General features: G+C 47.4%; 4 protein-coding genes across 6 annotated transcripts; 3 read left to right on the top strand and 1 right to left on the bottom strand.

Moving 5' to 3' along the window:
- The first annotated feature begins 260 nt into the window (after positions 1-260).
- LOC128770323 (iroquois-class homeodomain protein irx-5-like) lies at positions 261-2,302 on the top strand. The gene is made up of 4 exons (XM_053884607.1): positions 261-564; positions 1,243-1,612; positions 1,682-1,994; positions 2,077-2,302. The coding sequence occupies exons 1-4, from the start codon at positions 403-405 to the stop codon at positions 2,084-2,086; spliced, it is 855 nt and encodes a 284-aa protein (XP_053740582.1). The 5' UTR covers positions 261-402; the 3' UTR covers positions 2,087-2,302.
- A 143-nt stretch (positions 2,303-2,445) lies between these two features.
- Positions 2,446-4,761, top strand: LOC128770321 (uncharacterized). The gene has a single exon (XM_053884604.1). The coding sequence runs from the start codon at positions 2,482-2,484 to the stop codon at positions 4,078-4,080; it is 1,599 nt and encodes a 532-aa protein (XP_053740579.1). The 5' UTR covers positions 2,446-2,481; the 3' UTR covers positions 4,081-4,761.
- A 304-nt stretch (positions 4,762-5,065) lies between these two features.
- tbc1d15 (TBC1 domain family, member 15) lies at positions 5,066-10,322 on the bottom strand. 2 transcript variants are annotated; one of them, XM_053885416.1, is made up of 17 exons: positions 10,214-10,322; positions 9,430-9,531; positions 9,271-9,345; positions 8,869-9,010; positions 8,478-8,679; positions 7,727-7,829; positions 7,426-7,620; positions 7,184-7,312; positions 7,001-7,104; positions 6,834-6,928; positions 6,635-6,751; positions 6,456-6,556; positions 6,198-6,297; positions 6,038-6,135; positions 5,847-5,963; positions 5,682-5,768; positions 5,066-5,599 (listed from the first exon to the last, which is right to left on the bottom strand). In XM_053885416.1, the coding sequence occupies exons 1-17, from the start codon at positions 10,235-10,237 to the stop codon at positions 5,429-5,431; spliced, it is 1,962 nt and encodes a 653-aa protein (XP_053741391.1). In that variant the 5' UTR covers positions 10,238-10,322; the 3' UTR covers positions 5,066-5,428. The 2 variants fall into 2 exon arrangements, with proteins under 2 accessions (XP_053741391.1, XP_053741390.1); XM_053885415.1 differs by having other exon boundaries at positions 8,478-8,682; positions 10,214-10,321.
- Positions 9,869-24,408, top strand: LOC128770664 (zinc finger C3H1 domain-containing protein-like). Of its 2 annotated transcripts, none has more exons than XM_053885414.1 (35): positions 9,869-11,775; positions 12,696-13,058; positions 13,152-13,324; positions 14,432-14,798; positions 14,857-15,062; positions 15,138-15,261; positions 15,375-15,415; positions 15,562-15,741; positions 15,811-15,972; positions 16,049-16,186; positions 16,260-16,378; positions 16,452-16,598; positions 16,772-16,946; positions 17,015-17,143; positions 17,290-17,940; positions 18,011-18,108; positions 18,192-18,323; positions 18,507-18,628; positions 18,697-18,798; positions 18,864-18,992; positions 19,125-19,296; positions 19,850-20,036; positions 20,106-20,294; positions 20,360-20,597; positions 20,667-20,772; positions 21,738-21,936; positions 22,004-22,098; positions 22,247-22,354; positions 22,504-22,608; positions 22,852-22,999; positions 23,070-23,170; positions 23,243-23,344; positions 23,510-23,549; positions 23,695-23,757; positions 23,841-24,408. In XM_053885414.1, the coding sequence occupies exons 1-35, from the start codon at positions 11,208-11,210 to the stop codon at positions 23,964-23,966; spliced, it is 6,105 nt and encodes a 2,034-aa protein (XP_053741389.1). In that variant the 5' UTR covers positions 9,869-11,207; the 3' UTR covers positions 23,967-24,408. The 2 variants fall into 2 exon arrangements, with proteins under 2 accessions (XP_053741389.1, XP_053741388.1); XM_053885413.1 differs by having other exon boundaries at positions 9,870-11,775; positions 15,348-15,415; positions 23,841-24,407.
- The last annotated feature ends 358 nt before the right edge of the window (positions 24,409-24,766 follow it).

Below are 24,766 nucleotides of genomic sequence, written 5' to 3' on the forward strand. Positions count from 1 at the left end.
TATTTTATTCATCTGTTTATTTATATTAACAATGGTTTTATGCATAGATAATGACTTTATTAAATGCGCGTATTTAATGAATATTTTTTTGTGATTATTGTTGGTCTAAAAATGTATTTTCTGTTCTTCATTAATACATCGAGTGTTTTATTTGTTATAAACTTGCGGAAAAACAGAACGACTGACCTCCCCAGGCGTGCCCCCATAAAACACATGGACTCCGTGAGTGTGCAGGAGCGTCATCTGAAAATGCGAAGAACTCATGGACACTCACAAAACCCACCCTTCCTCCGTCAGACCTCCTACCTGCCTCCCTTCTCTCCTCCTCCTCCTCCTCTTTCTCCTCCTCTTCTGTCCTGGGATGCAAGTTGCTCCGCGGGGTTCAGTCCGGTTCGGTCAAGCATGGCTTTCGCTCCAGGATTCATCCTCCAGCAGTCGGGTTCGCTCGGTTCCGGGGTGGTGATCCGGACCGGAACCGTGGAGGAGGAAGTTTCTCGTCCGACCTCCGGGTCCGCATTCGCTCCGTATTGTCCGGCGTCTCGACTGGTGCCGCGGGTCTTCATGGTGAGTTCGTCTCTGGATCAGAACTCAATATTGGATAATAACAATAGTGCAATGTTGACTGTTTTTTTTTTCGCAAGTTGATGTATCATTGCATGAATATTAATTAAAACCATGCACTTCTTTTAGAACTTTTGTTCATTCATCAACATCATCGTGAATCTAAATAATACATGCATTCATCTTCTAAACTTTTCCCCTTCTTTACCGTGCGTGGAGCACCATGGTCTGCTGGGAAATTGACTTAGATTTTTTCTGTAATTCACAATAAATAAATGAGTGTGTTGTCGAAGGTGTAAACTTCATTTAGCCCTAAATCCTGATGGAGCTACAAAGGTTTTTGCTCAGGGTTGCATTCTTGTCTTTTGGGCTTCACTAGCTGAGTTCATTTCAGGGTTGCACAGGGACGTATGTTACATCCATGGATTGGATTATTGGGAGGGTTGTTAATGCACCAACCTGCAGAGGCTCATTAAGGGAGATCCGGATCACCAATCTGTCCATTGCTGTGATCTCAGTGGAATGTTTGATGCGCAGCCTTCTCAGACTTGGCTGTCTGTGGTGTAGCTCACGATGATGTTGAGAAGGTTCTTCAGTTAAAAATGTGCTTGTTTCTGTTGGATTCTCTTGATGCCTGGTATATTCATCCAACCACTAACTGGACTTTTACTCCCTCACCAGGGTTCTAGTTTGGACCAATCACCCGGAATCAGACGGCCCCTCGATTACCGCCACTTTGCAGGTCTGGGTGTGCACCACTACGGCGACGCCGCCTGCAGAAAAAACGCCACCCGCGATGCCACGGCCACTCTGAAGGCGTGGCTCAACGAGCACTGCAAGAATCCGTACCCCACCAAGGGTGAGAAGATCATGCTGGCCATCGTGACCCGCATGACTCTAACACAGGTGTCCACGTGGTTCGCCAACGCCCGCCGCAGACTCAAGAAGGAAAACAAGATGACATGGAACCCTAGGACACCCCGCAGTGAGGATGACGACGACGTGGACCCAGAGAGGACTGATGAAGATGAGGAGCTTCCCCACCCAAAAAGTATGTCTGTGTTTGTCAGTTCTTCGCATGTGCGAGTGTGTAAATGAAGAAACTCTTCTTTCATTTCAGCTCTCCCTCTTCTGGTCTCAGTGGGAAACCAAACCCTCAAAGGTTCTGCCAAACAGAAGTGTGAAGACTCGTTGCTGTCAATCACCACGACGGGACTTTTGCATCAAAACAAGGCCCCGCCTCCTAAACCCAAATTGTGGTCGCTGGTGGAGGTCGCTACATCTGCAGAAAAAAACAAGCCATGCAAATGGTCGGGGACCAGTAACCACGCCCCTTTAACCCTGGCGCCGCCACCGTTTCTTCTTCATGAAACACCCTTCCCCCATCATCTCAAATCCTCCCCCTATGGTCTATCGAGACCCCAAAATACAAGGTACCTAACCAATGTCTGACAAGCCACCTTTTTTGCAGAAGCCAGAGCTGAGCTGGACGTAAGTGAACTATTATTTCGGCAGACCAAGTTAGCGGGTGACCCAAGGTGGGGGAGAGATGAAGCAGACCTGGAGGAGAGGAGTGGAGAGAAAAATGGAGGAAGATGAGAAGAAGAGTGAGGGGTGAGGAATGCATGGCTGATAAAGACCCACACAGAGCCGTGCGGTGAAGTAATAAGAAAGGTTGAGCGTGGATCCATCAGGAGGCATAACTGTGATCATCTGTGATTCACTTGTTCCTAATAAAATGTTTGTGTCATAAATAAAGGTGTTGTTGATTACCCTTTGAGTGAGTGACATCACATGACCTCCTTTGTGACATCACTGTAATGATGATAGAAGGCTACAAAAGGCAAAAGGTTGTCGGTCACTGTCACTTGAACAACAGCAGAATTGTACCAGAGCACGAAGACACACTCTCAAGGCGACATGGGGGAAGTGGACGGAAAAGAGCAGAAGATTGCTGGGTACATCAACCAGCAGAGGGAACTGGTGGCCAACATCCAGGCGGCCGCAGACAGCAGGGTCCAGAGGAAAACACATCAGCTGGGTCATCTGACCGAGACAGGGCTCAGGTCCATCCAGGAGAAGCACGAGCTGTTGGAGAAGCGGTCCGAGTCCGAGGTGAATCGTCACACAGTGCATGATGTCCGTCAGCTGGCCTCTGAGATACATGAGGAGAAGCTCCAGATCGAGGTGGAGCTCAAGCGACACAGAGACCGGGAGCTTCGCGATGCCAACAAATTGATTTATAAGGAGCTGAGCTCTCAGCAGGAGGAACTGGACATGATCAAGCCAGCCCTTGTGGGAAAGGTCCTGCGGGAGATGTACAGGGATCTTTCCCGGGAGTATGAGAAGGACCAGCCAGACCCGGACCCCAGGAAGTTTGCAGAACACAGCCTGATTAATGAGGAAGCAGTCCAGTTGGACATGGCCCAGTTGGACTTCAACCAGCAGGCGTTTGAACAGGAGGAGTCAGACCAAGAGGATCCAGACCAGGAGGACCCAGACCAGGAAGACTCAGGCAAAGATCAGGATGCCATACTGCAAGAGTCCCAGCACAAGAAGAAGACCAAGACGAGAACGCTGGTTTACATGGATGATCTGCTCAATGACATGAAGAACCGAGAAGAAGAGCTCGACCGAGAGATCCTTCTTCTTGAAGGCATTGATGAATCCTTTTTTGAGCAGATGCTGGCAGCCATGATTGAGAGTGAGGAACTCATGTCTCAGATGTCGGACGGCCCTAAAAAAGAGAAGGAGAAGATGACCTTGGAGAAAATGTACAAGAAAAAGAAGAAGCGTGACGCCATGGCATACCTGTACAACTGCATCAGACACCAAGTGATTCTGGCCAGAAGAGAGCAGGATGTCCTGCAGCCACGTCTGATCCAGACCCAGATCCGCAGCTACCAGGAGGAGCACCGCTTGGAGAAGAAACTCGACTCGCTGACGTCGTCCGACACCAAGATTCTAGAGAAGATGTGGAACATGCTCACAGATGACATGAAGAACTTGGTGGAACGAAATTTGGACATTGACTCAAAACTGTTCAAGTATCTGGACGTCGAGTGGGAACGACCATCAATAGCCTTCATGGAGCCCACCAATCCAAACCATGATGTATCTGTGCAGAACTGGAATCTGGAAAGTATCAGAGTCTTTTGGAAGCGAGTGACGGACATCTTCCCCGAAAACCAACTTCAGATGTACAGAGTAGCGACTGAGGAGCTGATGAACTACCACGCTCAGCTGAGGAGGAACTCGGATCTGATCCAAGACACTCAGCTCCTGGAGGACAACAACGCGCAGCTCAAACAGCTCCTGGACCTTGGAAACACCAAGACGCCGTTACAAACCAACAACCGGGGTGTAGACACCAACAACCAGGGGATGTCAAGTCACTGTGACACAGTCTGCGCAAACTATTGGACTAAGGTTGCTAAGACTCCAGACATCCTGGAGGACTCCAATGTGTCACTGCCGCATTTGCCCTTCTGCGTAGAGACATGGCACCCAAAGACCTAGACGCCAGTGGACTCCCTACAACAAGGGATAATGACTCGGGCAACGGACCGAAACCAAACTCTCTTTGGCTGTTTAAAGGACTGTCATTGTCTTGTGATGTTTGTTAGTTATCTTTAAGTGTACTTCACCTTTGTTTATTTCCTAGATTATTTAGATGAACTGCCCGCCTATTGTTGTGTAAGCAAGCATCATCTGCAATACTTGAGTGAGACACATCCACCTGAGGATTCCCAAGGCCAGACGTCAAAGGGCCGAAAATAATGTATTAAATAATGTTATTAAAGAGAATAACTGACACGTCCTTAACATGCATCATAGCACAAGCATAACCGTGATGCACAAATCCACGCCAAGTTCCCTTCCATCGAATTGAATTGTTGACATTTATAGTCTCTGATGGTGAGAGAAGCCTGTTGAAAAACAAAGCTAGTAGCACTTGGTTCTCTGTCTGTAAACGCAGCGAGGTAATGATCTGTTGATTTGGAGCCAGTGTTTGTAGGCCTCACTGTATGAGTCACTGGGCACTATTTGGCCTTCGGCCCATGAGTTTAACACATGATGTCCCGAGCCAAATTGGAGTGGTACTTCAAAAACAACAACACAAGACTGTCACTAAGTACAGACTGTAAAATCAGGATAAAACAAACAATGAGAATAATAAATACTTAGAATTAAGACATGAAAGGCAGCAGAGCAGACTTTAAAAAACTGCAAAGATAAAATTGCAAACACGATCAGCTGTGTGGTTGTATAAAAGCCAAGAGTAAAAGTGCATTTTAAGAAGTCTCTTCCAGCTTCCAACTTTTCCAGTGATGCAGCTCACACGTGTGAGCGTTAATACCAAGGTCGCTCACCAGGGGTCAGACTTCTGCTTTACACAATTTAGCATCAGGTATGCATAAGCTAATATGAAGGTTCTGTGAAGACAATTGATTTTTTTTTTCAAAAAGAGGTCGACAAGTTCTCAGGCAAAAATAAAATCCTTTAATTTGACTTTATTTCACATCAAATATTTTATGACCATTTCAAACCTGTTACTGTTGTGTTGTCCGTGATGGGTTGTTATAAGTGTTACTGTTGAGCAAACAGCAAAAAGTGACTTCGTTCATAAGCACACATTTTCATGAGTTACAAAAATAAGAATCTGACTTTTTTTTCAAAATATTTTTACATTTTTCTCTTCAGGTCTGGACCAACAGCTTCCAAGAAGTGGGTCAGCGAAACCAACAAGCATTCAAACACGAGAAGCAGCGGCCGGAAATGCGTCACCAGCATTTCTTGTGTTTCAAATGTAGATGGCGCCAGCACTTCTACACGAATGGGAAGAGCGCGAGTGCTGAGGTCTGGACTAGGAGATGGGAACTCGGCAGCTGCTGTGAGATCCATTTTCTTCTGAGTGTCCGTTTGAGCATGTGACCGCTCGAGTTGTCTGTCCCGCTACTGGTCCAGAACACGCTGCATCATCTGAGGTCATGCCTGAGTCAAAGCCTAGGATGTTGGCGATGGACCTGGGCAAATCCTGATGTTTAAAGAATCATCAGAAACTTGTGAGTCAACAGCGAGTCAATGGAAGCAGGAGAGGGGGGGAGTCAGCTCCGTACCTTACACGTCTTCATCTGAAGACAGATCCCCTCAGCCTTCTTCAAAATCTCCTCCATGTCCAGCTTCATCGCAAGATCATTGATGTGCTGCAACAGGGCAAATGAAAGAATCACCTTTTAACATTTTCAGCAAAAACGTTGAGTCGGCATAAAAACACTCCTTACTTTGAGAATTTCGTTGAAGCCATATTTCTCCTCCATGATCTTCTGCTTCTCAGAGTCCAGAATAGCACAGCAGAGCAGGAGGTGAAAATTCTCACAGGGAAGACCGGTCCACATCACCTGAGGGAGAGGGGCCGGTGTCACTGGGAGGTCAAATGGGTCTGACCACAAGTGCGTGCGTGAGTGAGTCTCACCTCCCAGAGTCTCATCACATCCTGGAAACTGAGTTCCCTCTTGAAGCGGATCAGTAACCAGCGGAAGCAGAAGTACAAATAATCCGAGTCTTGAGACTCTGCAGAGGCAGAAACATATCAGGTCTGGGAGTGAAATGAATAAACTTAAACAAAAACATACCCAGGTAGTTCCAGAAGGACAAATCTAGCAGCCTAAGAAGCGTGCTGAGATGGATCAGCTGAGTCTTCATTCCCTGCATCTGTTCCTCAAAGTTCTGGTGCTGAAAAACACATCCACACACACAAACATGTGGTGTTCATCAAAGGGACCTTAAACAGCTTCAGGTCCATATTCTTCTAGTCATCTATATCTTTAAATACACAGCTATTATAAGAAGATCTGACAGCTGAGTCAGCAGAAAATGACAGAAACCCCCACCATTTGGTCCATGAAGGCGACAAAGCACCAGAAAGCATCCACTTCGTTCTCCATCACATAGAGGATGGGAGAGAGCAGGTCGCTCATGCCCTGGACGTAACCTGCGGCCAGAACTAAGTTCACATGCTGACCCATGACGCAGCGTTAAAAGGCGCTTAGATCGGCGGAATGTGTCTCACCCAAGTCGAAGTCGAACATGCAGTACGTCATGAGGACGTCGTGCAGAAGACCCAGACCGGGGTTGTTGAGTCCCTCGTAGAAGTGGTTGGTTCTGTCTGTCCGGTTCACATCCTTCTCTGCAGAGCAGCAGAGAGACTCATGTGTAAAATGATGTCAGCTGTGAAGTGAATTTTTCTCAACAACATGAGGCCGTCGCACCGATTAAACTCCTGTAGTCTCTGAGTCTGGAGTTCCTCCTCTCTTGTTCCTCGCTAACCGACTTCCACTGAAGCTTCATCCGGAAATACTCGTCACTGCAAACATTGTTTGACATCAGAAGCAGACAGACAAATCAGTGGTTTCTCCAGGAAATCACACACACATACGTTTTGCTTTTCTGCAGCTCCCGCCTCTCCTCCAGCGTGCTGTCCCAGGGAAAGTATCCCAGCAGAAACTTCCACGCCTCTCTCCTAACAGCGTGACAGAGTCCCTGCAGAGCCACATGACCTTTATGAAACGGCCATTTCAGACCAAAATGTCTGCAAGGTCAGCTGCAGGATTCCACTTGCCCCCTTGAAGATATGATGTTTGAGGTCACTGGTGTTCATGATGCGCCCCTCTGCATCTTGATATTTGGTCCACTCCTCAGCAGAGAGCGCCGCTTCCCGCGTCACCTGAGGCCGCACACCCAAGTCGATCTAACAGCAGTAACATTGTGTCAGTATCTGAAGTGTTACTTTCAGTCCCTCGAATCAAAAACAGTTCCATGAGTCACAACTCCTGAACCAACTTCCTGTTTTTGCTGACTCACTCTGGTGATGACTTCAAAGCCAGGTTCCTCCTGTTGGTTGATCTCAAGCCCTGGAATGATTTCTCCCATGATGTCCGCCACCTCCTCTGGGGGGCGCTGGTGCTGTTCCTCGCTTCCCCGTAAGGCATCATAGATGTAATTGGTGACTTTGGAGAAGCCACCGAACGCTGTGACGTATGGGTCCTTCTTCAGCTTCTATCAAATGCACAGACAACTTTAGTGTCACCACACGCTGAGCACTGCTGACTTGAGAATCCACATGTGGAAAATTGGGTTAGGATGAGTGGAGAGAGGGTCCAACCTGAACAAGGCCATAGTTGTTGTCATCCAGTAAGTTCTCAAAGGACTGTGACAGAACTTTGTTTGGAGTGCTGACCAGGAGACACTTTGAGTCTTCAGGAGACCTTCAACGACAGAATCATAAACATCAGAATCAGATTTATTGCCATAGTCAGTGGGGATCCCACCAACTAGGAAAGTGCTTTGGAAAACGTGGAGTCAAAAACATAATAATAGTAATAAAATAAAAGAATCAGAAACAAATAATAAATAAATAACCAACAAACAACAAGGACATCACAAATTCATCTCATAACATGGCAGTGTTTCCATCTGGTAGATTTCGCAAGCATTGTTGTTTCACAAGGAGGCAAACTTTCCTTGAGGAGAATTGCAACATTTATGCAGTTTTTCATTTTCAATTTTCAAGGGTAAGTTTAGTTTGCAGATGTATTAGTACAGAATTTTTCACTTTATTTTCATTTATTTGTCATAATTTATATAGTTCCATTTGTCTCTTGAAAAAGAAGACTATATGAACAAAAAAACATAAATGAAGACTTGTCACATGACTCTCACTTTGTGAGTTGTTTCTTAAGTTTCTGTCATTGCAACATTAGCCTGTTTAAGTTTTAGTTTCATCTACACAGAAACAAGAGGCTCTGACAAGAGGACAGTGGTGCTGAACGGGGACCAAGAGCAAAATGTCAACAGTGGAGATGACAGAAGATAACAACAACGAAGGACGAGCTGAAGGACTCGTGTGCACTCACTCGCTAAGCACAGCGAATTTCCTGAGGGTGTCGAGGAACGACCGGCTGCCGCCCTGGTGAAAGTGTAGAGGCGGCAAACGAATAGACTCCTTCAGTGTGATGACCAAAACCGCCCACCCATCTTCGTTCACTGAGATGCTCCGGAGGTCAGCGACATGAGAGGAGAACGCCCATCGGCTCCTTTCCTGACAGTGGGCCACAGCTACTGACAAGCAGAGCAAGAGGACACTCAGTAGCAGCTCCTAATAGATTGACTTGTGTACTCATGCTAGCTAGTTGTGACAATACATTTCCATCACGCTGCACATCCTTATATCAATACTACTCTGGATATTTAACCACAGATTAATAAAGTACTAGAATTAAATGCAGACTTCTAAAAGGAAGGTACCATCTCCATTGGTGGTGGGCTTTTTCCGAAAAGACACGGCATTGATCAGATCCCACTCTGTTTCATAGCTCAGCTGAGTCTCCAGCAGCTGCGGGGGACTTTGTCCAGGACTCTGAGACCACTGCACCACTGAGCTGGTGTCCTGCATGACATGAATCTGGTTACATTCATTCTCCTGTTTTTCATTAAATATTCTTCAAATCACTGTTACCATTTGTTTCTTAGCTTAGAGACGAAGATTCTTAGCATTCAAAAGACATAACGAAAACTTTCAGGTTTTCAGTCTAAATAAGAAGTCGGACCTCAAAGTTCAGTAACTTAAATGCCAAACTTCATTGGCTCAACTGTTAAATATTTCTTCAAGAATCAATGAGACGATGTATGATAAACAGAAGAACAAACCTTTCCAGCACACAGCATAGTTGATGGGTCACCTGTTTCTTCTGAAGGTCTGAACTCCACCATGACATCCCCATCCTGATCACAACACAGACACATGACTACAGCAGGTGACAAAATAACAAGGTAACAACAAGGACTGATGAAGAGAGAGAGCGTTACCTTATCAATAATCCTTAAGGCCCCGGAGACAAGCAAGTCCGGATCAAGACCGTCTTCCTCGCTGCCCGTATGAATAAAAACGCCCTCGTGTTCAAAGTAAACCTGTCATGAAGAATTAACCAATACCATATAAGAGCCACATGTGAGAGTTGTAGAGTAGCTTGATGTGGAATTCCACATTGAGGTTGTCATCGGGAGAGAGAGAGATCGATCAGAAATTAAAATGTCAGGAGGACGAAGTTATGATACATGGACGTGGTCAATGAGGTGAGGTGGGTTTCAGATGGAACAACCCAGGATGTGAAATGACACAAGACGAATTATTAATACACACGTTTGAACATGGACTATATATAGAACAAAGGCAATCATTTCTGTTTTTTAGTCTCCAGCGTGCGCACGAGGATGAGCGGTCAAATGTGACCCTTAAACTAGACGCTTGTAGACCTCCGCCTCAGACTAGAAATCAACTGGTAACTGGGAGGACCCTGAGACTGTGACGCGAACAGAAAGTACCCCACTACCCGCAAGTTGATCCGACGTGGTCCTCTGACAGTTTAAGGTGGGCGACAACGAAGAGTTAGGCAAGTTAGAGACATGCTCATGTGGTGTTGTAGTTAGAAGTAGCACAGAGCTAAAATGCTAACTAGCAGCTAACGGAGCTCTGTGACACATCGTTGCGGCAGTATCCATCACATGAGTGACTGTTCAGGCAGAACGAATGGTACCGTCACCGGCAAAGCCATTCGGAAGTACATATACGGTGTGAGTGCTTGTATTTTACCTGGAGAGTGAAATCAGCCGCCATGTCGTCAGCTGTCTTCTCATGACGTTACAGTCACATGACCCGCAACGACCAAAACAACGAGGACAAGTCAGCTAGTTATTGTGCGCATGCTCAATAGTAAAGAAAGTTCGGGCTTAATTACTTTGGCACATTTTATTGTCTTTGTTCTTCTGGTTTGAATGACTCTCATTTGGAGGTCTGTCGGTAACTCTATGTGAAACAAGGAACATAGCAATCCTAAACACATTACTTGTGATTATATTACAAAATATATATTACATACATATTACAAAACTATGGCTATCTTTGGTCGAGATCCAATTGAATAGACTTTCGGAGCTGGATTCATATCCTGGAAACCACATTTTAACCTGCTGACGAAGTAAAGCATCGCCAATGAGTGATGTCTCTTAGTTTTCAGAATCAGAAAAAAATATTAATCCCGAGGGAAATTTGTTCGTAACTTAACATGCTCTGTAAACAACAATATAAAATGCAAAATATAAAATACTCTTTTTTTTTTAAAGACAGTGTAGGAAAAGGGAAACTTCTATACACATAGTGCACATAAAGTCGGACATTGAAGCGGGCTATGTACAATGTGCAAACAATAAAAACAGATTTAAAACAGATTGAGATGGAAAAAACGTGCCAAAAAATCTTTCACGGTAAACGCAGATTTACACCAGGTCGGGGACTAAAGCTCGACTCCCTTCTGATAGTTTGGACTTATGAGTAATGGCATCAGGATTTTCATACATTGAAGTCACGGAACATTAGTAAAACTATGCAGACGACTGTTTGTTGACAGACGATAGGATTGTCATCTCGCGATATCTCCCGAGTGAAGCCGAGGAGAAGCTAGGGGAAGAAGCTAACATGGCGAATCCGGTGGAAGGTGAAGTGACAGGGTGAGCTCTGGTCTCTGAATGAGTTCAACCAGCTCGACCTGTTCACTACAGTTGGCGTCAGTGGATGTTAATGTTTTTAAATGTCATCCGCGATGAACGCGAGCCCATTTGGACTCTCCCCCAAAGAGGACGGAGAGCTAGAAGATGGAGAGATCTGCGACGATGAAGCCGAAGAGAGTATTCCGGTTCGACTGGGGGAGGGTAGCCGGCGAGGCCGCGGTGGCCCTCCGAATAATGGACTACTTCGTCAACACCAGCATCGCCACTTTCATCGCCGAAAGACATTCAATATGGGCCCTCGTGTCCACAACTTTCCTCAGAACCACATGCAGCAGTGCGGGCCAACCGGACCCGAGCTGCCTCCCCCTCCCGGTCCACCGCCGTTGCTGCCACCGCCTCAGCTGCTCGCTCAACCTCCGCCGCCTCTAATGCCTCACCCCCCTGGTCTTGGTCTTCTCGGGGAACTCTGTCCAAGAAACAATTTTTGGGAACGTAATCACGGGACCCTGGGGAGGTTCAGACACCGTGGCATGACTAACGGAGGCCGTGGGCTTTGGAACCGAGGTGGCCGCGGTGGTGTCAGGACACCACCAGGCAGACATGGGCCAGGAGACGGGCATGGCAGTATTGAGTCTCCCTCAAGGAAGCGTATCCTTTTATAGTGATGGTATTCAAGTCTTTGACATGACAGTGTATTGCTGCGCTAAAACAATGCTTTAGAAGAATTCCTAGAGGTGACTTGAACGAGGTTATCGAACATATAGATACAACATAGCCATTGTTTTAGCTGTTTATTATTCCGTTTTTTGAAATGTTGCTGACATATATTCTATATTTCTATATATGGTAATAACTGTGATGTAATTTTTGCTATTTTTGTATCTACATCGAGGTCAGGGATGATTAAAAAAAGCTGCATTTCATTTGTAAATGATCAGTTTAGTTGATCTGCAGTATGTATGATTGAAAGCAATCCTTGTCAGAAGTAGGGGTACGTGTTTCAGAATATATTCTAAATTAAATTCTTAAAGGCTTTACTTTAACTAGAGTATCCATCTTTTTTGCTATAATTTTATAATAAGTTCAATTAGAAAATTTAATTTGTATGTACAATATGTTAAGGTTCTCCTTTGGCATTTACCCTATCCGACATTTCCACGGAAAGTCAGCCTCTTCCTCTTTCTCTGATCTTAATCATCCTTCATCGTCACATCATCTTTATATCTTTATTGACCACATGCAAGAAGCTCATTGGCTGTCTTCATCTTCTAGTCACTCCGCTTGATTACTTCAGTAACTGTTATCTGGCACTTTTAACCCCTGTCTTCTTTCTCATTTCCTGTCTAACGTCCTGTCACCTTGTCATTCTCTTAACTATACATCATGGTTCTCGCTCTCACTGCAGTCCCTTATAGCTTGACTATATTGACTATATATGGCTTTAGACACCAGATGCTTGAAGCTCTGTCGTCGTTATCAAGTGATTTTTGTTAATAGATCTGAATGCAGGCCCAATGTGGGTTATTGCTACGAATTTACATTTATTTTTCCTGACCATGTGATCTCAGAGAAGGTTGTTGTACGAAGTGTTAGCAGAAAAATGGTTTCTAAATCGGAAGCTGCCGATGAGTCTTTTGAAGACTTGTTGTCAAAGTACAAGCAGATCCAACTGGAGTTGGAGTGCATCAGAAAAGAGGAGACGATGGCTCTTGAACCCCACAGCCTCTCGGCAAGTGAAGAGGTCACAGTCGAAAATGGTTCGGCCACAGAACACGTCCCATCTCCTGAGGCAACGGACACACCTTTGCTGGACAAGGAAGAGGACAATCTGGTTGTGACGAGGGTTTTTCAGGCGTTCAACATCAAACCTCTGCGACAAAAACTTCCTTGCACTGTCAATCTAGATCAAAGCACGGAGGATGATGATATTGGTGAGAATTGATTGCCTGTCAGGGTCATGTTTTTTTGTTTTTTCTTTAAGCATTCATTCAGTGTGTGGGCTGAGTTTCTACCTTTTTGAACAGTTATCATTGAAGATGGTGAGCCTGAGAGAGGGATGGATCCTAAAGACCCTCACATGCCTGATTGTGTATGCTGCATTGGTGCAGAACCAGAGGATAAGGAGAAGATGAAAACATGCTCCTCCGGAAGTGGATCTTCAGCATCAAGTGAGGACTCTGTCCCCACCTCAGAAAAGGTATCTAAAAGATGGTCCTGGGTCTTTCTTTGGTTGACACAAAGCCACAAATTTTTCGGAGCACTCAGTCCCAACAATTCTTTCACCATCTCACACATACACAATTTAACTGACAGAACACAGTCTGTGTTCGTTTACTCGCGAGAATGACTACAAAAAACCCACAAATTAAAATAAAAAATAATTTATTCCCTGAGTCTAATTACCCTAACAGAGCTCTGGGTCCACAACCACACCTGACTTAGCCTTAGCTCAAGTAGTGTACCCTGACCCTTTTAATACACATTTCAGTTCATCTTGGGGGTGTAGTCTCCGCTAATCGGTCCTGGACTCTTGGGGTCCCGGTTGCCATGGTGCCAAATTCCTGATCCCATTTCCTGGCCTTTTTTGGGTGGAAAGCTTCTGCTGGTTGACTGGCTCGTCCCATTTCTGGCTGGCTCTGCCTGGCTCCATAACTCATCTTCCTCACCCATCGCTGTCCCAGAGGTTCCTTATCTTCCACATTCCTTCACTTGATGTTTGACTTAGATGTTTGTCCTCACAAACTCAGGGTCAATTCAGGCTGTTTGGTTCAGCTTTGGTTTGGATGTCACCTTGGTTCCTCCTTGGTCCTCGTACCAGGTGGTTCCTGCCTTTCATAACTCACTCTGTCCATGCGTCTTTCCCACACTATCCTTATCATACACTCGCCTCTCATTCTGGATCAAATTGAAGTTACCTTACCCATTATACTGCATCTGTTAGATTCAATCTTTCATTAGACAAAAGCATTGTAAAACAATTTATTCAATCTCAGATAACTTGGTGAATATGATCATAAGTAAAATATTCCCACAGTAGTAACACACAAGATTCTACACACCCTTAACAACCAGTAACCCCACCTGGTTGGTCACCACTTTGACAAAAGCCCTGACACCTGTTTTTGAGTTTTATTACTTCTTAAATATCGAGCTACTTAGCTGTTGGTTCTCCACATTTTTTATAGCGCTTGTAAATGTGGGATATTTGAAAAAGGTCATTACATTGAGCTGCAGAAACATTTCAAACCTTGCAGGTGTTTTAAAATCAATTGCACAAAAGCTTCAAGTGTTTATCCATGTACAGTTACCGAAGGTGGAAGAGGAAGACCTGTCAGAGCTGCAGCTGCGACTCCTGGCCTTACAATCGGCGAGTAAGAAGTGGCAGCAGAAGGAGCAGCAAGTGATGAAGAAGAGCAGGGATAAAATCACCAAAGATATTCAAGACAAGAGCGCTGAGTCCAGTCCGACAGCTAGCAGACAGAGAGTGACCACCAGGTCTGCCACGCTGGCTGCCGTAGGCCACAGCAAAACCAGTGCCAAGTCTCTTGAACGGGAGCGGGACAAAAGCAAGATTAGTGGTAAGCCTACAGACAGAGAGAGAGCTAAAATTGGGAAAGTCACACCAGAGAGAGCCAGAGCTTCCAACAAGTCCAAGAAGACAACTAGTCCAGGTGAGATGGTGTTGATTCTTGTCTCTTCAGCACTTTACTCCTGTTTCTTATCATGCAGGCTCCACGACAAAGCAGACGTTCAAGAAGCAGCAGGTCAGGAACTGGAAACTTCAGCAGCAGAAGGAGGAGAAGCGGCTGTATGAGGAGGACGAACGGCGAAAGCGTGAGGAAGAGATCCGCAGAATCAGAGACCTGAGCAACCAGGATGAACAGTACAACCGCTTCATGAAGTTGGTTGGTGGGAAAATGCAAACCCGCAGCAAGGTAGGAGGCAGCAGTGAATATCAAGCCTTGCGAATCTGGGGAGTGTGTGATGTTGAGAAGTTGCTCGTGCTTCAGTCCAGAGATGGAGAACACAGGAAGTCATCTGGAAAAACTATTCTGGACTCCTCAGGCAACTTATACCAGTACGATAACTACGATGAAGTGGCCATGGACACTGACAGCGAGACAAGTTCGCCAGGTGTGTTTGTGAACTGAACATCTATGATCATACTGATGAAAATCAAATCGAGCAACCATCTTTATTGGCTGCTGTTTTCTCAACAGTTCCTTCACCTACTCTGTTTGTCTCAGATGACCCTGGATGTTACCCGCCTGTCCCTCTTTTCATGACGGTATGCATTTCTCTTAATGTTGGCAAAGCAAGACTGTTAGAGCTGGACTTCAGCAAAGAGACTCCAGACATGGTGGAAATTCACCATGAGAAATATTGCCTCTCATCGTGCTGTGGAGATGGTAACTCATTTATTTCTCCGTGAAGGACTACCATCTCCACGCTCCTTTGGCTCAATCCCCTCCTCCCCCACCACTCCCGCCGCCTCCAGATGAGCTGGAACGACCTCCCAAACCTCCATTTGCTGATGAGGAGGAAGAAGAGGAGATGCTACTGAGGGAAACATGTCTGATGTCGATGGCTACCAAGCGTGTGACCACAACTGAGGTGTGTAGGGAATAGATGAGTTTTTCCTCACATTGAATGGTGCTTCATGTTGTCTTGTTTTTTTTCCAGGAGAAGACCTCCAGTGGTCCTCCTTCCCCAACTAGTGCGCCCCCTACAGGGACACAGCAGCCCACCAGAGGAAACCTTAGCACTGTCAACCTAAACATGGTGCAACAAACTCGTAGCAGCAAGTTCTCGCGGGGCCATCACCACAGCCGAGCATCCTTGGTGGTAAGAAGATGGTTGTTTGTCGTACTTGTCGGTCTCTTCATAGCTGAGGTCTTAACTGTTCTTTCCACTAATGCAGCTGCCTCGACACAAATCTGTGGTGATCTCACTGAAAGACTCTGACGACAGTGACTCAGATGTGGAAACCAACAGCTCTACTCAGAGTATGTTTGGGGGTCTGGAGTTCATGATCAAGGAAGCCAGGAGGACGGTGGAGGTGAGTCTCAGGTCCAGCTCGCTGACTTTGTTTTCTCACCATAAAAGTATTAATACATTTTTGATGTTTGCAGGCAGCCAAACCCAAAGTTGCCGCTGGTCCTGAAAAAGAAAACAACCCTGTCAGAACCCCAGAAGCGCTACCTGAAGCAAAGAAAGTGGAGTACCGCCTCTTGAAGGAGGAAATCGCCAGGTAGAACGTCCACTCTGCCAATCAGTAAGCTCTTAACCTTAACATCCCTTCTGAGAATGGGTTTCTCTTCTAGCAGGGAGAAGCAGAAGCGGTTGAACCATGTCCCACATGGAGCAGCCTCCTTACCGGCTGCCACCACCGTCTCGACTCAGGACTCCGAGCAGAAGTCGGCTGCAGAATTGAAGCTGATTGAAGTTGAGCAGAAACTCATGAAACAAAGGTAACTCCACTGAAGCGACTCATCAACTTGCTAATAATTTTGAATTGTCAACATAGATGAGGTACTAGTAAACACAACTTGCGGTCTGTTCAACTTGTTTGATCTCTGAAGGTCTCAGTTCTTCACACAAGATTTTTGTCACACTTGTGACTGAGCATGCATATTTTTTTCAGGTCTCTTTTGCAGAAAGACGAGATCATCTTGAAGCAGCTGCAGTTTCAAGAGCAGAAGAAGAGTGAGTCTCTTCGTGCAGCAGAGGCTAAAGTGTCCAGACTGAAGGAACAGCTGCTGGCCAGCGAGAAGATTGTCAGCGCCAATAAGACGCTGCTGAAAAAGTTGCAAGAGCAGGTGACTCTTCTGTCCCTCTGTAAACATTATACTCTATTGTCACTGGCTGACTGACAGTTGAACCGCAGGTTCACCGTGTAGAGCATCGGGTTTCCCTCAAGAAGTCTGTGGAAGCAAAACTGGAACAGGACCTACTGAAAACGCAGGAGGCAGCAGGTCATGGGGCAAAGCGGAAATCTGCCCCGGAACAGAAGAAGGTGAGTTGCTTCAAACTGTGTCAGAGGACAGAAATTTGTATCGCAGTCATCATTTGTAGCGAAACATTATTTCTGTGTGACCGTGGCTCCCTTGTCACTGGCAGTGAATGTGTTATTAATCTGTGACCTGTGGGGTCTTCTCTCAGGTCAGCAAGATGCAGCGTGTGGAGGGCGCCCCACTCAGCTCTGAGCGCCACCTTGCGGACCTGATGAAGCAGAAGCAGCTGCTGCAGCGCCTGGAGTCCGAGTACGCACTGAAGATCCAAAAGCTGAAGGAGGCTCAGGCGCAGCGCAACAAAAGTGTTCCTGTAGAAACACCTGCCGAGTCTGCTCCACGTACCTCCACACCTCACAACCCACAGAGTCAGTCAGTGCCAACCAGTCCGTTCGCACTGCCTCAGCCCTCGTTGCACGACCTGACCCAGGACAAACTCACGCTGGACAGCGACGACATCCCCGATGCCTCTGAACCTGATCCCGAGCCTGAGCCCAAGCCAGAGCCCGAGGTCGAGTCTGTTGCACTTCCTGCTGCTGTTGGCTCTCGACGACGCTCATTAATTCAGTCTGGATTCACCAAACCGCACCTGGAGCAGCTAACGTCCACCCCTGTCAAAGATGGAAGCTCTGCTAAGCCTGCCAAGGCCTCCAACAGCCCCACGGAACCCTCTGAGGTGATTGCAGGGATTGATGTGGATGCACTTAAACAGAGCTACCAGGAGGGGGAGCAGCTGGGCGAGCTGCTTCTGCAGGAGTTGCAGAAGATTGGAGCTCACGTTGATGACACGCCTGTGAGAAAGGTAAACCTGTTGTGATGCTGAAGAAGAAGCTCTTTGACCAAAGAGACTGAGTGTGTGTCTGACCGTCCAGGTGATGGCTGTAGAGCCTGATGCTTCCACTGCTGCTGACATGAAGCCAGTGTCGTTCGGCCCGTATCACAGCCCTCTGCTAGCCTTCCGCTCATACAGGTGCGTGTAGAACCTTTCAGTTGGAACTCGATCTGAGTCTGAGCATGAGCTTCAGACAGGACTGATGTGTGTTGTCCCTGCAGGTTCAGCCCCTACTACAGAACCAAGGAGAAGTTTTCTCTGAGCTCTGTCTCCTTCAGCAACACCGTCGAACCCAACAACTGCTTCTGCCGCTTTGACCTGACGGGAACCTGCAATGATGACGGCTGTCGATGGTAAGACCCGTCAGCGTGAACGACGAATGATTGTTGCGAGTGTGGGGCTTGGTTCAGGATAGTTGGGATGAATGTTGATTGCAATGGCAGGATGAATACTAAAATCTGGATTTAGGCAAATGAGTGTAAACACTGACCAATGTCCACAGAAAACAGTGGTTAATGTGTATTGTCCCTCTTCAGGCAGCACATGAGGGACTGCACATTTAAGGGGAACCAACTGTTCCAGGACATTCTGTCGTACGATCTGTCCCTGATCAGCTGCTCCGAGCACAGTTCCAATGATGACATCAGTTCTGCCACTGGTCTGTATGGACACATGTTATCACGATGGTGACAGTGAAATGAATGACATTCTTGGTGTGTTCCACAGAAAAGTACATGAAGAAGTTATTTGGATCCAACAGTGATGGCATGAGTGTTGACCAGAAGGCCGTTCTCCTCGTCCACAAAGTCAATGAGAGCAGGCGGCACAGTGGGTGGAGCTTCATGGCTATTTGTTCTGGATGGCATGTCACTTCACCTGTGGTTCTCCCCCAGATCCGCCGTACACCACTTGCAAAGAACCACGGTTGTGGAGACCCAGGAACATAGTCCAGGTCAGTGCTCAGGCCGAGGAGGACAGTGAGGACGAAACAACAGGAGGCAACCTGACCACAACAAAATCAGGCGAGTTTAAACCCATTTAACATACACTTTGGAACTCAAAGAACTCCTGACATTATTGAAACATCAGTCTACTTCCAGGAGTGGAACTGGACCTTTTATTAACCCTGTCTGTGTTTGCATCTGTTTTAACAGATGGAGGGTTACAGACAGACCTGTCAGACGTCTGCGTCACATCAGAAGACAAGCGGTATTTCATCAGTGAAACGGACGATATCTCCAACCTGGAGAGCAGCGTGTTGGAGAGTCCCTGCGACACACAGCTCTGGATCAAATTGGCCTTCAAATACCTGAACCAGAATCAGACGTAAGTCTTCCGACACCTCCCGTTGATAGTTCTAAATGAGATGTTCTTAACCTTTTTGATCTCAGGGCCCACCTTTCCCAGAACAAATTGGCCCGGGGCCAACTAATTCATGACTCTCGATTCTATTTGTGATCAACAACCTAACTTAATCTACTTACACGTAAACAAATCAGAAGCGAAATGACATGAAACCATGTGATCATCGCAAAGATATTTGTCATTGAAAAGTCAAACCAGCAGCAGAACCAGATGCAAGGAACAGTTTTTACTGTTAGGGGGGGGACATCACTTTCTTTGTCATTTTTTCTTTTCAAGAACTAGTTGGTAACTATCACAGATTTGCAGCTGTCAAGTCAATGAAGTGACACGCTACTGCCACTATATGTGGCTAATGTATTAGAACTGAGCGTTTCGAGGCCCTCACGGCCCAAAGGTGTTCAACAGAAAACTTTAAGCTGCCCTCTAGGAGGCGCTCGTGGCTCAACCATGGGCCCCGGCCCTATAGTTAAGAATCACTGTTCTAAACCCAACGCCTCTGTGGGTCTCGGTACAGCTCCCCTGCCGAGTGTTTGGAAGCAGCACTGAACACGCTGTCTCGGGCTCTGGAGAACAACTGTGAGAACCCAGAGGTGTGGAGTCACTACCTGGCGCTCTTCTCCCGACGAGGAAGCCGTGAAGAAGTACAGGAGATGTGTGAGATGGCAGTTGAACACGCCCCGGACTACAGCGTGTGGTGGAGCGTGAGTGTCCATGTTCGTGTTTTGGAAGGATATTCAAGTTCTTCACCTTATCTGTGGTGCGCTTTGCAGTATCTGAACTTGGAGCGTTCGTTTGAGGGGAAGGACTACGTGTGCGAGCGTCTACTCGGCTACCTGCTGACGGAGTCATCCTCAGGTGTCACGGAGAAGCTTTCCTTCCAGCTCACAGAGGCGTTGCTCTACAGAGTTCACCTCAACGTGTTCACGGGGCGGACGGAGGGTGCTCTCACCATCCTGCTGGTGAGCAACCTGAAGATCCTTGATGATTGAGAAGTAAATAATTAAAATGTACCAAATGTTTTCAGAGTAACTTGAAGTCAGTGGACGAGCGCAGTGTGGTCCATCAGGTGATGGCGGGTGACAGGGCGCTGCTCTGGCTCTCCTACATTCACCTAATGGAGTTCAGCAGGTTACCAGCCGATTTGTTCGACCCGAGCGAGTCAGGTCCTTCCAGGCTGGTGAGCAGAGAAGACTTTCTGCTACCCTGGAGGACCCAGCAGGATATCAGCACGCCAGCCGACGTCCTCATTGGCCTCTTCCATGGTTTGTAGACTATGGAATCTGAGTGGCCTCTCTGGAGCTGTGATCTCTGATGCCCAGCTTTGATTCCAGATGCCATCGCGCAGTGCGGCGAGGATAACGTGCCTGTAGGCGAACGCACCGTGTCGTGCCTTTCTCTCCATCTAAACCTTGTCTACCTTCACAAGCTGTTGGACCGGTAATATCCCAGTGTCACACCTAGCAACTAGAGTTGCTCCGATCGGGATTTTTGCTGCCGAACACCAATATGGATCACGTGGATTGACAATGAATTTGTAATCAAATTGATGAGACCTTCTGTGTCCATGATGTGAAATCATTTTAATTCAGACAAGTTTTTGTATACCTCTTCAAGGTGGCAAAAATAGAAAAACATGAATGCAGCAACTATTCTGTCAAAAGGACAACTGAAAAACATTTTATTTGATGTGAGACGTCGTGCAATGTCTGTGAAACTCTGAGACAGAGAGCACTGCATTGATGGAAGTTGCTAAGTGTCAGCTGCGCTGCGGAAGAACCATCAGTCTCACTTTCATGAGCCCAAAAAACTCTCCTCGCTCCATCAAGTGCTGGAGCTTTAAATGGCGTGTTTAATTTGAAGGTGCATCCCTGCCCAGCATTTTCCTGTGCATGTGCTGCAGGAGGCAAACTTTACATGACAGATCGAAAGAACTTCTACAGCAGACGTGCTGCTGCTTGGTGAGCAGCGAGTAGGGAGGAGTGGAGGCATCACAACCAGCGGGGCTTCATCAGAGCGCCGGCTGTCACGCGTGATCAGTTGCTGTGATCGGCATTCACCGATCACGCTGATCTCGGCTGATCATGATCGCTGGGTCTGTGTCAGTTGCGGTCAGCTACATTCTAGAAACGAGATGCTCATTATCGACATACTGTAGTTGTGAAGAATCACAATCCAGGAGAACGGTATACAACCAAGCACAGACCCGGGGAGGGCCTCACCAGACAGAGGACATGGTTGAAATTCAGATCCTTCCAATGTCTCCGGATAGAGGCAGTTGTGGAGACAGGATGTTGGTGTTAAGGGAGTCGAAGGAAAGATCACCAGAGTTGGAAGGTGAAGCTCCTCAGTGAAGGGCAGGCTCAGGACTCCTGATGTGAAGGGTTGTATTTGTGTATTTCCAGGATGGATGAGGGCGTTGCTCTCTGTGAGTCTGTGCTGCGGCTCCATCCTCAGTCCTGCCGTGTGCGTGATGCTCTAGTAGACCTTCATATCAGGAGAGGAGAACTGGATCGAGCGGTCAGCATATGGCTGCACGCGCTTGTGGAGTGTCCCAACAATGCTGAGGTCTTCTATAACTCCTGCAAGTTCCTCATGTCCCAGGTGAGTCCTGTAGATGTCGATGGCTGTTTGCTGAGAAGTTCTCCACTCATCTGTTGGTGGTTTACAGAACAAGTCCACTGCCATCGCTCCACTGCTGCGAGGCTTTGTCCTGTCTCTGTGCGAGGACGAGCAGTGTAACAAGCAACCCCTTGATGTTCTCAGGTGAGTTTTCCGTGGGCCAGTGTTACATGGCTGTGAGGCGTCAACACCCCAATGACAAGATGCAGCCATCTTCAGCATGGACCTTTTAGATGACCCACAAAGGAGACAAAAAAATGACGGCCTTTACTGGATGATTCTGTCTCTGCAGACACATTCTTGGTTTTCCCACCAACGACCTGCTGCCAGCACCAGACATTAGAAAGGAACTGGACGACCAACTGAATCAGCAGAGTTCTTATCTTCATCTCATCCACTGGTACTGACCCCCCTAGCGCTCCTATCATCGTCCTGTTACTGGCTTCCTGAATCGATATTGTCGGTTCCACTGTCCTTTCAAACATTTTGTTTCGGACTGTATGACACTTGTGTCAAGAGCATCTGGTGTGTCTGCGTTTGTGTGTGTAGTCGTTGGCAGTGGCTCCACGGGTCGGAGCAGGAGACGGTGGAAGCGTTCGAGCGGGCATTGGGCTCCGTGCTCCAGCTGGAGGAGCTTCAGAGACTGTGGATGGAGTGAGTTTCTGCTGCTGCAGTCGGTGGCGGTCGCCTCACGCTCGATCTCTTTCTGTCATCCCCACCTGCACCACCTTGTTTGCTATCCTCACCCCGCTACCGTCCCTTTTCATGGCTGACCCCCCTGCCTCTCCGCTCTGTTGATCCCGACCCCGACCCCGACCCCGGCCCTTCCCCACCCCATGTTTTCGACACCGGCTTCCTCCATCGCTTCTTGCCGCTAATGGCGCCCCTCCTCTGCAGCTACCTGGAGTTTACCAGCCAGGTGAGCAGCCGGAATCCACGGCTGCTCTCAGACCTGCTGCTGCGCTGTCTCAGCACGGTCCCTTCCCGTCTAGAAGTTCCCTTCAACCCTGCTGAGTTCTGGACCTGCTACCACTTCCACAACAAGGTCAGCTTGTGAATCCACCCGAAACCCACACTTTCCCACAGCCTCGCTCAAAGGCCTGCCCTCTGCTCAGGTGGTTTCATTCTACCTGAGCTGCCTGTCGCCGACCCATCACTCTCTGGTGCTGGAGAGGCTGAGGACCTGCATGCCCAACAACATTGAGCTTGCTCTAAGGTAAATGAACCCACTCACACACACACACATGCAGTTGCACACAAATGTGTGTGTAAACATGCTGCTCCTCAGGTTGCTGCGTCAGGATCTGCTGGATGGAAACTTGGAACATGTGAAATTTCAAGCCAGGATGTTGACAAATAGCGCCCCCAAGTGTTTGTCCTCTTGGAAAATGTGAGTCAGTCACGTGATTTTGTGGCCTGAGCCTGCTCTGCATCTGCTCCAGATCAAATCCTTCTCCGTTCTATCCTTCATTTCGTCTTCTGTCAGTAATGAGCAATGACATCACAAGACGCGAGCAATGACATCATCACTGTTGAATGTACTGTCTCTTTCCAGAGCAATCGCTGTAGAGACGGAGCTGAAGCAGAGGTCAGAGGTGAGTGGTCCTGGTCGCCACGGAGATGGTGTGACCCGGAGGGTGTGTGACTCACGGTGCCCTGCACATGACTCGAAAGGCTCATGTGACTCAGTGGATGTGTAGTACCAGTTCACTTCCTCTCCACTTCCTGTTTCCTCCTCAGGTGAGACGGCTCCTGACGCAGGCTCTTCAGAAGCTGCCGCTGTGTGCCGCTCTGTGGAAACATGTAATTACTCTCACACACATGCACACACTCGACACTGGACACCGAGGCTAGATCACTCCCCCGCCCCCCCCCCCGTCTCCCAGCTGTTGCAGGTGGAGGCGGTGGGTGCTCCCGTTGGCGTGTCCGATCGTCTGCGGCGACTGCTGCTGAGGAGCCAGGAGGTCGGCGTGAGTTTATTCGAGGTCAGGCCAGCTCAGACGGACGTCTGACCAGTGTTAGAGGGCTAGTTAGCAACTCCAGATGGTTGAGTGAAACCAGACAGACGCCGCGCCCCCTCCTGGACCACGAACACTATAGTCACCTTCCAGCATGTACGTAAGTATCGCTGAGTGGCGCTGTCGCTGTTTTCTGTCTGTCACTTTTCTTTGGATTTTTGTCCCTTTAAGTTGAGTTGCCTTTGGGGGGGGCGGGGTGAAAGTGAGGGGCAGTGACCTCTCACTGTGATGTTTACGTTTGTGCCATGAGGAACAAACCGGACTTTTGTTTATTACAAACTGACGTCGAAGAAGGATGAAGAAACTGAAGGACGCTGTTTTTTTTTTTTTGTTCGTGATGTTCGATTAAAGAGGTTTATTTTTCTTCGACGCTGAAACAGTGTTTTATACATGACGTATAAACATTAAATTATTTTTATCAACAGAATACAGAGTCCTGAGTGTTTGTCGGGTTTTTAGTTGATTGGTTTGGGTCACCTGAACTTCTTTGCTAATTACATCATGAAGGCAAAATCTCATGTGGACCTGAAGACCTCAAGGAGCTCTGCTGAAGGAAGTCAGGACTACTCCAGAGTCGGAACACGTCAGCTCTGAAAGATCCATCTTTTGACACAGCAATGGTCTGAAGTGATCAAAAGTCCTGCTCCAGAATTCTGTAGAAAGGTGGCTCCAGCAGGGAGAGACGTGCAACAGATGGACATCATGAGACAGAAGAACAGTGGCGGGAGACCGTGAAGGATTAAGCTTCAGGTGTAAGTCGGTGGAGAAAAAAAATAGTAGATGCGGAACAGCCC

Source organism: Synchiropus splendidus, chromosome 14 (assembly GCF_027744825.2).
Source record: "Synchiropus splendidus isolate RoL2022-P1 chromosome 14, RoL_Sspl_1.0, whole genome shotgun sequence".
Lineage (NCBI taxonomy): Eukaryota > Metazoa > Chordata > Actinopteri > Syngnathiformes > Callionymidae > Synchiropus > Synchiropus splendidus.

What these genes read in the sequence shown, in the direction of transcription:
- LOC128770323 (XM_053884607.1), top strand. Translation starts at nt 403, where the DNA reads ATGGCTTTCGCTCCAGGATTCATCCTCCAGCAGTCGGGTTCGCTCGGT. An exon ending in TGGTGCCGCGGGTCTTCATG is followed by an intron (nt 565 to 1,242) that starts GTGAGTTCGTCT and finishes CTCCCTCACCAG; the next exon opens with GGTTCTAGTTTGGACCAATC. An exon ending in GGAGCTTCCCCACCCAAAAA is followed by an intron (nt 1,613 to 1,681) that starts GTATGTCTGTGT and finishes CTTTCATTTCAG; the next exon opens with CTCTCCCTCTTCTGGTCTCA.
- LOC128770321 (XM_053884604.1), top strand. Translation starts at nt 2,482, where the DNA reads ATGGGGGAAGTGGACGGAAAAGAGCAGAAGATTGCTGGGTACATCAAC.
- tbc1d15 (XM_053885415.1), bottom strand. Translation starts at nt 10,237, where the DNA reads ATGGCGGCTGATTTCACTCTCCAG. An exon ending in GTCCTTCTGGAACTACCTGG is followed by an intron (nt 6,136 to 6,197) that starts GTATGTTTTTGT and finishes CTGCCTCTGCAG; the next exon opens with AGTCTCAAGACTCGGATTAT. An exon ending in ATGTGATGAGACTCTGGGAG is followed by an intron (nt 5,964 to 6,037) that starts GTGAGACTCACT and finishes CCTCTCCCTCAG; the next exon opens with GTGATGTGGACCGGTCTTCC.
- LOC128770664 (XM_053885413.1), top strand. Translation starts at nt 11,208, where the DNA reads ATGTCATCCGCGATGAACGCGAGCCCATTTGGACTCTCCCCCAAAGAG. An exon ending in TGAAAAAGTTGCAAGAGCAG is followed by an intron (nt 16,947 to 17,014) that starts GTGACTCTTCTG and finishes GTTGAACCGCAG; the next exon opens with GTTCACCGTGTAGAGCATCG. An exon ending in ACTACAGCGTGTGGTGGAGC is followed by an intron (nt 20,037 to 20,105) that starts GTGAGTGTCCAT and finishes TGCGCTTTGCAG; the next exon opens with TATCTGAACTTGGAGCGTTC.